At 41.5% G+C, this 14,184-nt stretch overlaps 1 protein-coding gene across 15 annotated transcripts in view; it reads left to right on the top strand.

The window, feature by feature from the left end:
• Positions 1-14,184, top strand: part of NRP1 (neuropilin 1) — a 158,012-nt gene that overhangs the window by 111,118 nt on the left and 32,710 nt on the right. For all 15 annotated transcript variants that reach the window (XM_074001382.1, XM_074001378.1, XM_074001376.1 and 12 more), the window contains 2 exons: positions 2,043-2,187; positions 10,196-10,527. In XM_074001382.1, the coding sequence (XP_073857483.1) occupies positions 2,043-2,187; positions 10,196-10,527 (477 nt within the window). The remainder of the gene's footprint in view (positions 1-2,042; positions 2,188-10,195; positions 10,528-14,184) is intronic.

Below are 14,184 nucleotides of genomic sequence, written 5' to 3'. Positions count from 1 at the left end.
AAACTCCCTGAGTGGGAGCAAAATTCACCTCCCTTCTGCCTGCACCAGAACACACAGCTCTCCTGCCAGACTTCTGGTCTCTCTCGGACATGGACTCGGTGCCCCCATAAGGAGAGCACCATCGCTGGGGGTCCTCCTACCCTGGCAGCTACCCGTTACTCTTTGTCACACAAAAATGCTCCCACACAGATTGATTTCCAGGGGGAGATGCTGATGTAGGGCAGAAATCAAAAGGCCATCACAGACTGGGATAAATTAGGATATCAGGTAGTCTCTGGAGAGAGATCAGGCTAAAAACTGACTTTTTTAAACAAAAATAGAGACAGGGTCTTGCTCTGTCACCCATGCTGGAGTGCAGTGGTGAAATCATAGCTCACTGCAGCCTTAAACTCCTGGGCTCAAGCCATCCTCCCAGCTAAATCTCCCCAGTAGCTAGGACCACAGGTATGCACTACCACAATGCCTGGCTAATTTTTTTTTTTTTTTTTTTTTTTTTTTTGGAGAGTTGGAGTCTCACTATGTTGCCCAGGCTGGTCTCAAACTCCTAGTCTCAAGCAGTCCTCCTGCCTCGGCCTCCTAAAGTTCTAGAATTACAGGCATGAGCCACCACACCCAGCCACAACCAACTCTATAAAGCATTTGACCACCAGCCTGATTTTCACAAGCCCTTTCTCCCAGGAGGAAGAGCAGGACTTGGGAAACCATGGACCTCCTTCTTGTCCTCACCTGGAAAGGTGGGGAGGAAGCTGCGCACCTCGGGTGAGCCCCATGATGCTCCAGTTATGCAGCCTAAGAGGAGGGGTCTGACCCAGCTGTGCAGAGAAGCATGGTGCTGAATGCACGAGGCCCGAAACTAACTGAGAAACGTCACCACTCCACGGCTGAAGTAAAATCCGGGAAAGGGTAGGCAGAGTATTCTGTGATGGCAAAGTCTCCAGTCCTCAGAGATCTTACTGGAGAATGCTACTGCAGCTCCCCCGCCCAGGCAGAGTGGCCCCCACTAGTCCTTGTGGGAAACATCCATTGGTGCCTGGCATGCATTACATTTGCAGTCACATGCCTCATCTTTCTTAGAATAAAATGACTCGATTTAAAACTAGAAGCAGAATCCCAGCACTTTGGGAGATGGAGGCAGGCGGATGACTTGAGGTAAGAAATTCAAGACCAGCCTGGCCAACCAACATGGTGAAACCCCATCTGTACTGAAAGAGACAAAAATTAGCCAGGCGTGGTGGCAGGTGCCTGTAATCCCAGCTACTCAGGAGGCCTGAGGCAGGAGAATTGCTTGAACCTGGGAGGCGGAGGCTGCAGTGAGCCGAGATTGCACCACTGCACTCCAGCCTGGCTGACATCTCAAATCAATCTCAATCTCAAATCAATGAATGAATGAATCAATCAATCAATCAATCTTGAAGCACAAGTCCTGGAAAAGCTGATTTTTAGATAAAAATAATTTATAACTCAGTTTTGACTTTGACCACTAAAACATAATTTTACCAATAATCAAAAAAGGATTAAAGTCACGCATTAGTGTGGGAGACAAGATCTTCTGTCAAGGAATGAAGTCAAAGGGGAGAACACTGTTTGACCTAGTACTGTAGCTGCAAACACAACCTAGAATTTCAAAAAGCCAGACCCTACACTGAAACCAAAAAGCATCCCTTCTGGGGGTTCTTGGGAAAGTCAAACAGTGAGTTTCCATGACACGTCTACAGTATTATTTTGGTCCTCTGGTAAAGTTAATAGTTTCACACTTTTTAGATAATAGCATGCATTCTTTAATCAATATTATCCATGTAATTAGTGCTTTTAAAGGCTCTAGCCTCTCAGAAAATTGAATCGATGATTAGGACAGTATTCTATATTAGACATCATTCTGATTGCTAATTGAAAAAATTAACATAGCAGGTTATTAACGCCGTCTCATCCTTGATCGACAATGCTGAAATTGTAAATACTTTTTACAACCACTTGTGAAAACACACTTTTGGATTTAAATTCAAAACCTCTGCTAAACAAAGGCACTTTTTTTCCCCATACAGCTCTTTCAGGGAAACACCAACCCCACAGACGTTGTGGTTGCAGTATTCCCCAAGCCACTGATAACTCGATTTGTCCGAATCAAGCCTGCAACTTGGGAAACTGGCATATCTCTGAGATTTGAAGTATATGGTTGCAAGATAACAGGTAAGCTGTGGAAGATTGAAGACTGAATCTTCCAAGTCGAAGATTGTCTTGTTTTGATTTATGCAAACCTTTAAATACGGGGTGAATGAATTTGTAAATGCAATCATTTTTATTTGATAATAAAAGCATCTACTTTGGATTTAGAGAAATCCAAGTTCAATTCCTGCCTTACTACTCACTAGCAGATTGTTTTGGTCAATATACTTACCTTTCAAAGCTTTAGTTATCTCAACTGGGAAATAGTCATAATTATTTACATCATACAGCCTAGTTGTGATGATGCATTATTATTAGATAATGGATATAAAACACATAGTACAGCCTGGTATGTGGTAGGTATTTGTTTACTGGTACCTTTTCCACTAGACTGTAAGCTGCGTGAAGGCAAGTATCATGCCTTTCATCTCTGCTTCCTGGATACTGACTACTACTTAGTAGATTTACAGTAACTAACTGTTGCATGAAACATTCTCCAGCAGTTTTATTTATTTCTTTGTTTCTTTATTTTGAGACGGGGTCTTACTCTGTCATTCAGGCTGCAGTGCAGTGGCATGATCATAGCTCACTGCACCCTCAACCTTCCAGGTTCAAGCGATGCTCCTACCTCTGCCTCTTAAATACATGTGGGAGAACATGAGGGCACCAGTATAGACAACTAATTGTAACCCCTATGTTGCTTGGGCTTGTCTCAAATTCCTGGGCTCAAGCTATCCTCCCACCTCGGCCTCCCAAAGTGCTGGGATTACAGGTGTGAGCTATTGCTCCTGGCCAGCTATGTCTATTTATTTATTTATTTATTTATTTATTTTATTTAGTTTTTTGAGACCGAGTCTCACTCTGTCACCCAAGCTGGAGTGCAGTGATGTGATCTTGGCTCACGGCACCCTCCACCTCCCAGGTTCCAGCAATTCTCCTGCTTCAGCTTCCTGGTACTACTACAGTAGCTGGTACTACTACAGGTTCACACCACCACACCTGGCTAATTTTTGTATTTTTAGTAGAGACGGGGTTTCATCATGTTGGCCAGTCTGGTCTTGAACTCCTGACCTCAGGTGATCCACCTGCCTCAGGCCCCCAAAGTGCTGGGATTACAGGCATGAGCCACCGCGCTCTGCCTGTCCATTTATTTTCTTGCATGACTATGTTATATTCTGCAGTATATAGCAGTCATATTAGAATTCCTTTCCATTTTAGTAAATACATTGCCAAACTTTCATTGAAACAACCACCGGCACCAAAAAATACCAGTACAATGTGATCTTCATGGTAAGCTTGAAAGTTCAAAGGCAGAATCAGTTGACCCACTCACTAAAAAGTAATTAAAAGCAAACAATGTCTAAAAGTCTTTGAACTACCTTTTAATATTATGTTATATATGTATTTAGGGTATTTAATTTTTTATTCCATTTTTATGTTTATCCTTTTTAGTTTAATTATTTTTAGACGAGAAGAATACTGACTTTGGAAGGAAAAAAAAATCACTTTGGCAATGTTCCATGAAATTACAAGCAATTTTGAGAAGAGCTAATGAACAGGAAAAACTACACTTGTTGATAGTAGAGTTCAGTTTGGAAAGTAAAAACCAACATCGGATTTTTTAATAAAAAATTTATTTATTTCCACCCCGTAGATGGACTTGTTTATTATTTTAGGACCTAAGACTTAGAAAGTTCAAGGCCTTCGAGGCAGGAATTGAGTGGAGAGGGGTTTGAAAGAAGAAAGGACATTGAAAAGTTAGATATAACCTTGGCTTTATTTTCGATCAGCAGTTAGATGACAGAAAGTTCTAGGTCATTTTCAGAGCATGACAAATTTGTGCTGTTATTCATAAATTTGTAGAAATAAGGCTATTCGAGGTTTGGGTGGAATTTTCTGGCCCATTTCTTCAACCTTATCTCATGTCATTGTATTTTAAAAAATGAGGTAAACTTCATAAAGACTCCAAACATGTTAGCCAAAACTCTGAATTTCCAGGCTCTTAGAGATTTATGTCATATCCTTTTAGTTGAATAGAATTTTTTTTAATACCTAAATTGTCCTTTTTAATTTTCACAAGGATTTCCCTGAGAGGTAATTCTAGGAATGTGAGCAAAGAAGGTAAATAATTTGTTCAATTTTTAAAAATAGTTAAATGATCTAGTTATGTAAATTTAGATGTCTAAAATAGCATATCCTAATATTTTCATACATAATTAAGTAGCCGTTTTTCAAATAAGGTGCTTCCTTTCAGTTCCCAGTGCTAGTCTCTTAATCATAGTCTCCACTATACTTTTAAATAGTTTCTCTCTAGTAAAATGGCTCTAGTCTCCAAATAATTGCTACAGGCAGGTTTTTGGAGAGGCTAACACATTGCAATGATAGTCACATGGACAGAAGCTAGGCAGACATGTCCAGGCTTGACTATGGACTGTCCACTTAGTGTATGTGTGACCGACCATGGGTAAGACACTGAGACTCACTCTGATCTCCATTTTCTGGTCTGTGAGGTTCACCTTAATGCAACTATAATGAGGAGTAAATGAAAGAAAATTTGGAACACCCCTGGCTTAAAGTAAGTGCTCACTAAATGGTATCCGTTAGATTAAAATAGTACACGGCACTCAATACATTGAACCTAGCATATGCCCCGGCAAGCAGAGCTTCTAATAAGACAGTAATTTCAACTTTTTCTTCTTGATTATCAGAAGCAGATAATCTTCATTTTCTTGAGGCTACAGTCCCCTTGAGTGGAGATTAATGAAAGGAGGACTACAGTATCCCTGCTGGACCAGATGGTCCAGGAGAGCAGGGGACCTGTTTGCCTCATTTTCTGTTGTGTCCTGTATGCCTGGAACATAACAAATGTTTGGTGGTTACTTTTGAATGAATGAAGTGCAGTTCTATCCAAACTTTCTGAGAAACAAATGGCCGGACCTCAAAGTTTCACCCTGTCGAGTAGTCATAATTCAATCTGGATTTTGTTTAAGCCTACCTAATCAAAAGTTACTGCTTGAACACATCACTTGGCTTCCAAAGCCACTAGAGCCCCAAGTTTTACCCTAATTTTTTGATTCAGAAATTATTTTTTAGAAATATAGTAATCCTGGGCTGGGCACTGTGGCTCACGCCGGCACTTTGGGAGGCCGAGGTGGGCGGATCACGAGGTCAAGAGATCGAGACCATCCTGGCTAACACAGTGAAATCCCATCTGTACTAAAAATATAAAAAATTAGCCAGGCCCGGTGGTGGGCACCTGCAGTCTCAGCTACTTAGGAGGATGAGGCAGGAGAATGGTGTGAACCCAGGAGGCGGAGCTTGCAGTGAGCCGAGATCATGCCACTGGCCACTGCACTCCAGCCTGGGCAACAGAGTAAGACTCCATCTAAAAAAAAAAAAAAACAAAAGAAAGAAAAAGGAAATATAGTAATCCTGGAAACTTCAGTTTGTCACCATATAGAGATATAAAGAAAATAAGATTGGAACAAACCATCCTGCTTTATAGGTGATTGATGAAAGGCATTTTCATTATTTTGACAAAGTAGGCTTCATCATTTTGGCAGAGGTGGAAATTGATGAAAATCACGTTGGACGATGCCTGCTTAACACACTGTGAACTCTGCTGTCTTCTGTTATTAACCAGAAGTCTGTTACCCGGCACTTCAACACATATTCATGTGCTCCTAAGTCAATCAGAATTCACAATGATGATCTCAGACACCATAATATCCAGAGGTACTTTCTGAGTCATCAAGGAAAGATTAAATTATGCTCATTCAGGGTCTCCCATCGAATGCAGTTATTACTTTCTCATTATTTGGAAATTGGTTAACTGGATATTTGATTTACCAGTATACCTCAGTTTTTCCATTAAAGCTGAGTACAGAGATTTACTGTAAAATAATATCACTGAAAATAACCACCTCAATCCTCCATTACAAAACTAATTTCTCCCTTCCATCATGAAGTGGTCTTAAGCTTTCCCAACAAGGTTGCCAAGTGAAATACAAAATGTCCAGTTAAATTTGATGCAGACAAACACGACATAATTTTTCAGAATAAGTATGTCCCATGCAATATTTGAGACATACGTATACTAAAAAATCATTCATTATTTTTCTGAATTCTAATTTCACTGAGCATCTTGTTTCTTGCTTTGTTGTTTGTTTGCTAAATCTTGCAACACTATTTCCAAAGGGTTTGACCTGTACCAGGCTGACCTGTACCAGCCTGTTATGAAGGGACAGAGTTAAACACTATCATCTCATTCAAACCTTGAATTAATTGTTAATGTAATTTTTCTCCAAATTATTGTTAAAAGTGAGTCAAATAGTTTTCAGTCAAAGGTAAATCAAGTTGCCTCTTCATTTTTTTTTTGTTTTGTTTTGTTTTAATGAGGCAGCCATATGGAAGGAGTAAGTCTCACTTTGCACCATGGATATGTTGGCTAAATGGGGGCAGGACATCACTAAGTCTGTTAATACAGAAACTATGCCCCAGCTGAGTCTGCTTGAGAAAAGGGCATTAATCTGGTGACGGTTCTGCTCTCCTTACAGTATTCAAGTTAATTACGTTTTCCTCCAAATGGTAACATCTGGTCCCCATTACCAGCTAAACATTGCCTTTCTAAAAGCTTGTTTGGAATCAGGCAGGTATGAACACCGTGGCCAAAAAAATGGCACTCTATTTTTAACACTATAGTTTCATAGTCCCTTAGTAAAATTGTTTTTGTAAATCTTTTTTTAATCCCGACTGAGTATATTCTTGGTTTCCAGATCCCAGCCTGGAGCAAATACTGTGGTTGAATTACAGGAAAGGGCACTTGGGAAAATGACAGCTGCCTTTTATTGTATTAAGTTGATTCATTCAACAAATATTTGTTGAGCAAATACTATGTATAAAACAAGGCATGAAGAGTCATAGAAAACAGAAAAATATGACTTAGTTCATGTCCTCAAAGAAGTTAAAATCTGGGGAGGCAGAGAGCAGTATTCCAAAGAACTAAATGTGCTCATCAGCGTTTGAGGGCCGGGTGTGGTGGCTCAAACCTGGGAACACAGTATTTGGGAGGCAAAAGATCTTTTGAGCCCAGTAGTTTTGAGAGCAGCCTTGGAAAAATAGCAAGACCAAAAAAATAAAAAATTAGCCAATCATGGTAGCATCTGCATGTAGTCCTAGCTACTCAGGAGGCTGAGGTGGGAGGATTGCTTGAGGCCAAGGGTTCAAGGCTGCAGTAAGCCATGATCATACCACTCCACTCCAGCCTGGGTGACAGAGTGAGACCCTGTCTCTTAAAAAAAAAAAAAAGGCTGGGGGGGCCCAGGCACGGTGGCTCATACCTGTAATCCCAGCACTCTGGGAGGCCAAGGCAGGCTTCACGAGGTCAGGAGATCAAGACCATCCTAGCTAACATGGTGAAACCCCTTCTCTACTAAAAATACCAAAAATTAGCCATTCATAGTGACAGGTGCCTGTAGTCCCAGCTACTTGGGAGGCTGAGGCAGGAGAATGGTGTGAATCCGGGAGGCGGAGCTTGCAGTGAGCTGAGATCACCCCACGCACTCCAGCCTGGGCGACATAGTGAGACTCCGTCTCAAAAAAAAAAAAGAAAAAAGAAAAAAGAAAAAAGGGACATGCAAATAAAGTGGTGTGAAGAGGCCCAGAAATGGAAAACTGTGTCTGGTTACGGAGAACAGAAAAACCGAGTAAGTGATGTGGCATTCGAAAACAGGTCAGGATTTTAAGCAGTTCAGATCATGGAAAGTGTAAGATGATGGGGAATTCCTTGCTGAGGGAATAGAAAGAAAGCCTCCAGACTCCCAGAAGTAAGGAAGTTCTTCATGTCAATTGGCACCGGTTAAAGGAGTGAATGGGGAGAGAGGCCTTGCAAGGACATGATATGGAAGGCCTGCATGCCTGATTGAAAATGACATGCATAATTTCTAGACAAGAAGGCAGTGAATGTCTGAGTAAAGAAATGACGTGATTTGGACCATAGAACTCTTGTGGAAAGTATCTGAGTAATTAATTCTTAAGGTTCAGCTGATAACATGGACTTAGTTTAATTGCATTAGATGTTTGCCTCTCACTTAGGGGTAGTTATATTTTTAGGCTAACTTTTTATTACATTATGCAGGATTGAGTTGCTTCAAAGAAAAATAGGTTATCATTCCTGCACATGTTCTTGATTGGGACATACAGTTTATAAAGGAAAATAATTGAAGTGTTGGACGTTTTGTCATTAAGCCATCGTTGAATTCATCAATGACTGATGCTCTCCTTGTGCTCAGAAGCTACTTGGGCTGCTTTAGAAGACATAAAAAGGTCTATGGTGCTGTTCGTTGCCTTCAAAGATCTTACAGTCTTGCTGTGGGTATATCACTAACAATCTTGCAGCCTTAGAGAGCAGTGGAATGCTGAGCTCTGTGCTACTTACATCATATTTCTGAGATGGGAGACTCAGAATAAATGCTGGAGTAGCTTGAAAAGCTTTTTTGAGTCTTAAGCTGGGTTTTGAGCAAAGGCAATGATGAGGATAACGTCTATACTGTATGAGAAGAGAATTGGTTAACTGAGATGTATTGTCAGTAATAGAAAATCAAATTAGGCAAATGGGATGAAATCAAAATGAGGGTCTTGAACACCAGATCGAGTTTTGATATCTTCCCATCAGTAATGGAAAACCATGGCACATTTTCAAAAGATTTCTCTTTTATATCATGGGGTAAAATATACATAACATAAAATGTACTGCTTTAACAATTTTCAACCACTTTTAACCATTTTCATTTTATCATTGTACATTTTTAAGTGTACAATTCTGTGGCATTAAGTACAGTCACATTGCTGTGCAAGCATCACCTTATTTCCAGAATTTTATAATCATCTCAGACTGAAACTCTGCACCCATGAAACATTAACTCTCCCAATCTCCGTTTCCCCCAAGCCCTGGCAACCACCATTTTGCTTTCTGTCTCTATGAATCTGACTGATCTAGTGATAGGCTACTCATATCCATGGAATCAGACCATATTTGTCCTCTTTGTGTCGGGCTTCTTTCACTTAGCAGTGGAGATTTTTGAGGATGAGAATGACATGGTTAAAACAACATTTTCTGAAAAGTTAGATAGCAGTTGGTGTAGTGGAGATTCAGAGTGGGGTCTGGGAGGCCAACCAAGAGCTCATGTAGCACCCTGGCCAGAGCGCTCGGATCAGGATAAATCCAGAAGAAAGGAAGGAGGCGACAAGGGTTTTGTTGCTTTCTTTTACTTAACAAAAACACAACAGGATTTGGCAGCCAAACGGAAATGACAAGATGACTAGCCAGGAACTGGATGATTAGTGATGCCACCAATTAAAAGACAGGGTTCAGTGAAAGGGTGCAGTATCCAGGGAAAGGACTGTCTTAGTCTGCTGATGGTACATTTGAGATGACGATGAGACATTCTTGTGGAAAGTCCCCAATGCAATTAGAAATAGGGGTGGGGGGAAGGGTTGCGGGGGATCGTGGTCACTATTCTTCCACACTCAATTCAAACGTCACCTGCCCTGGGAGGTCCTCTCTTACCCCTGCAGGCTAAGTCATGCATTTCTTCTCTTTACCTCTGCATCACTGTCTCTTTACCTTCGTTTTAGCAACTTTCCTGCTGTTGGAATAACTTCTATGCACATCTCCAATCCATCATAAACTATCAACTTCTCTGAAGCAGGGCCAGTACTTGATCCAGGGATAAATTCTGGATACCAAAGAGATTGAAATATGAATACTAAACTTAGAAGACCTCATAGCGGGGGGAATGTATCTTTTATTGAAGATTTGCCTTACTGGGATGTGAGTGTAGAGATAGGAATTCTGACAGCGCAGGAGGAAAGTTTGAGGGAGGGAAGAGTTACTGTAAAATAATCCAGAGACTGAAAATTGCGTATGATTGGGTACCAAGTCATGTCTTTATTCCATATGTTGTATTTTCTTTCTTAGCATGGAGTCGCCCAGAAAATCATTTTACATTATCTATTTCATTTCACCTCCCAGATTATCCTTGCTCCGGAATGTTGGGTATGGTGTCTGGACTTATTTCTGACTCCCAGATCACATCATCCAACCAAGGGGACAGAAACTGGATGCCTGAAAACATCCGCCTGGTAACCAGTCGCTCCGGCTGGGCACTGCCACCCGCACCTCATTCCTACGTCAATGAGTGGCTCCAAATAGACCTGGGGGAGGAGAAGATCGTGAGGGGCATCATCATTCAGGGTGGGAAGCACCGAGAGAACAAGGTATTCATGAGGAAGTTCAAGATCGGGTACAGCAACAACGGCTCCGACTGGAAGATGATCATGGACGACAGCAAACGCAAGGCAAAGGTGAGGGCTGGGGACTGGCAGGAAGTCGTCCCTTGCGTCCTTAACTTCCATCAAGGGCCTCTGGCATTCTCCTGAGGAAGGGCTTCTTTTTTTTTTTTTTTTTTTTTTTTTTGAGACGGAGTTTTCGCTCTTGTTGCCCAGGCTGGAGTGCAATGGCGCGATCTCAGCTCATTGCACCCTCTGCCTCCCGGGTTCAAGTGATTCTCCTGCCTCAGCCTCCTGAGTAGCTGGGGTTACAGGCATGCGCCACCACACCAGGCTAATTTTTTGTATTTTTAGTATAGACAAGGTTTCCCCATGTTGGTCAGGTTGGTCTCGAACTCCCAACCAGGTGATCTGCCCATCTCGATCTTCCAAAGTGAAGGGCTTCTTCTTATTTCCTTCCAGCCAGGACATCATAGGAGGTGTGTCATGGGGTCAGTAAGACCCTTGATTCTAGGAAGACTGGAATATGGCATGAAAAGCGATGTCTGAGATCACATGCAAAAGAATTGCATTGCTGGTCCCATTCCCTGCCTGGAGGGAAGGAGGGACAGCTCAACAGGCAGACAGGAGACAGGGAAGCCCGGGGCTGACAGCAGCTATCCAGCCAGTGCTCAGAACCCCTTGCAGACACCACTCAGTCATTTGGGTCTGCCCTTCCCCCATCTCTCACCTACCTGTAGTTTAAGTGTTTTGTTTTTTGATATACATTTTAATTATGGGCCAGGCGCGGGCGTGGTGGTTCACGCCTGTAATCCTAGCACTTTGGGAGGCTGAGTCAGGCTCATTGTCTGAGCTCAGGAGGTCTAGACCAGCCTGGACAGCACAGTGAAGCCCCGTCTCTACTAAAATACAAGAAATTAGCAGGGTGTGGAAGCATGTGCCTGTAGTCCTAGCTATTCTGGAGGCTGAAGCAGGAGAATTGCTTAAACCCGGGAGGTGGAGGTTTCAGTGAGCCAAGAGCGCACCACCACACTCTAGCCTGGGTGACAGAGTAAGACTCTGTCTCAAAAAAAAAAAAAAAAAATTAATTAATTGTGATAAAATACACATAATATACAATTTCCCATCTTAACCTTTTTAGTGTGCAGTTCAACAGTGTTAAGTGTGTGTATATTGTGCAACCAATCTCTAGAACTTTCTCATCTTGCAAAACTGAAATTCTACACCCATTAAGCAACAACTCCCAGTCACCCTGCCCCCAGTCTCTGGTGACCACCTCCACTTTCTGTCTCTGTGAATTCAAACCATTTTAGGGACCTCAAACTGTATTTGTCTTTTTGTGATTGCTTTATGTCACTTAGGATAATGTCTTCACGGGCCATCGGTGTTGTAGCATTGTGTCAGAATTTCCATCCTTCACAAGGTTGGATAATATTCATTGTCTGTTTATACCACACTTTGTTTATCCATTCACCCACTGATGGATAGTTGAGTTGCTGCCACCTTTAGCTATTGTGAATAATGCTTAAGTATATTTCTTTTTTTTTTTGAAATGGAGTCTCGCTCTGTTGCCCAGGCTGGAGTGCAGTGGCACAATCTCGGCTCACTGCAAGCTGCGCCTCCTGGGTTCAAGTCATTCTCCTGCCTCAGCCTTCCGAGTAGCTGGGATTACAGGTGCCTGCCACCACACCAGCTAATTTTTTGTATTTTTAGTAGAGACAGGGTTTCACCATGTTAGTCAGGATGATCTCAATCTCCTGACCTCATGATCCGCCCACCTCGGCCTCCCAAAGTGCTGAGATTACAGGCGTGAGTCACCGTGCCGGGCTTTAAGTATATTTCTTTACACACTGAACCCTTTTAAGATGCAGTAGGCTTTTGATAATCCAGTGAAAAGAAAAGGAAATCTCAACACAAAAATATTCCAACATTCACCAAAATGCACGGTATAATTTTTTTCAACCAAACAGATCTACCTCAGTCATTATATTTTACTTAGAGTGATGGCTAAATTTATTTGCCAGCATACAACAGCAACTTGGAAAGGATACCCTGGAGTGTGCTGGGTGGCCCAGAAGCTGGTTTAGGATTCAAATATGGACCAACCTACAGACAACCAGCAGTTTAAGTTCTGTGTGCAGTGTGGGAATTATATTCAGCAATGATATTTCTCATACCAACACAACTGACCTTTTGGTCTTAGCCTTTCCATCCCTTCTTTGGCCACGACCTACTCCTCTTGTGAAAAACAGATTTTAGCTTATTGAAGGGACTATTATCCTCACTCCCTCTCTAAGCAAGTGTGGGAATTTGGCTTAATATAGTGACTCAGGCCAGAGGCATTGCAGGCAGCAAAGAAGCCAGGCTGTGTCACCAGCTCCCACTCCCTCCAGATGTGAACCCTCCAAGGAAACTGCCGGCTACCACTAGCGCAGCAGGCCACTGACAGGGCTGGGTGCCATCAGAAATATCTGAATCTCTCTCCCATCTCTCCCTTCCTGAACTTGTGGTTTCTAAAATATTTTCAGTGTTATATTTATCTCTCTGTGCAGCTACCTTTTTTCTTGTCTCCAGTTCATTTTCCCCTTTTGTGCCTTGTTTGGGGGGAAGAAAAAGCAAAAAAAAAAAAAAAAAATCAGAAACTGGAGTTCCCTTCTGAGTGGATCTTTTCTGAGAAGCAGTGAGCTCTGACTGCATCAGAAAGTGTGAATATGCTGCAAATCAACAACTTCCTGCTGCTGGCGACGGCGGCGTGTGCGGGTGTGACATGTTCTTCAACACTAGGGCTCTGAGAGAGAAAGAAAACAAGTCACCATATGCTTTTGATAGGGTGCATCACGTGCTTCCCTGTCTCTCTATAATTCATGCGTCTGCAACCAGATCTAAAGCTATCACTCTTCTGTAGTAAATCCAGCACTGAATTCCATGAGAAGCCAACATACATCTTTCAACTTTCACAAAACACTCAATTCAAGATTGGTTGAACGTGTTGGGGTTTATTTCTAAAATATGATTCTATCCATCATTATCATCTTCCTATGATATTGAAAACCATAAAAACTTCTTCGTTGTTTATATACAGCCTAATCTATGATTCCTTAACCCACCCTTCCAGTGAAATAAAATCTCTAAGACAAAAAAAGAAACGGGTGAAAATCTTCCATTTTAGAGTGGCACATGGTTTTTAATTATATGAAGATTTTTAAAACATGCTATATTTAATTTTACAAGTGAAGGCTACCTCTTAAGATGCCAAGTACCTTTTATGTAAAAGTAAAATGAGCACTCTGTTTTGTGAAATCCACAGCACTTGGATGGATTTAAATTTTCAATGCCCTTTCCTCACTCTCTACCCCAAAAATAGTGTGTAATGGGCAAGCTATATCAGAATCTTTGCATTAACTAGACTTTTTAGCAACAGAGAGAAGGTCCAAACACCCTAAGTCCTCATCTTCTAAAACATAATTAGCAACAGAACACAAAGAATTCATAAGTAAGTTTATTATATCAGTTAGCCTAGCTCCATATGGGTTTTCATTACTAATATTCTTCCCAGCTCAGCACTGACAGCTTTTATAATGTATTTACATTGTGTTAATTCTTTGCTCAAGTTAAAATGAAGAGATGAGCCTGGGATTCCATAGATATAAATGCTTTTCTCCTATGCTCTTTGGAGGTATGTTAACATAGACAGAACTTGCGTATGTAGTAATGGTATTTTCATTATAATTA

This window comes from Macaca fascicularis, chromosome 9, assembly GCF_037993035.2.
Source record: "Macaca fascicularis isolate 582-1 chromosome 9, T2T-MFA8v1.1".
In the NCBI taxonomy this organism is placed as follows: domain Eukaryota; kingdom Metazoa; phylum Chordata; class Mammalia; order Primates; family Cercopithecidae; genus Macaca; species Macaca fascicularis.
The sequence above is the reverse complement of the archived record's forward strand: the minus strand, read 5'-3'. Positions and strand labels throughout refer to the sequence as shown.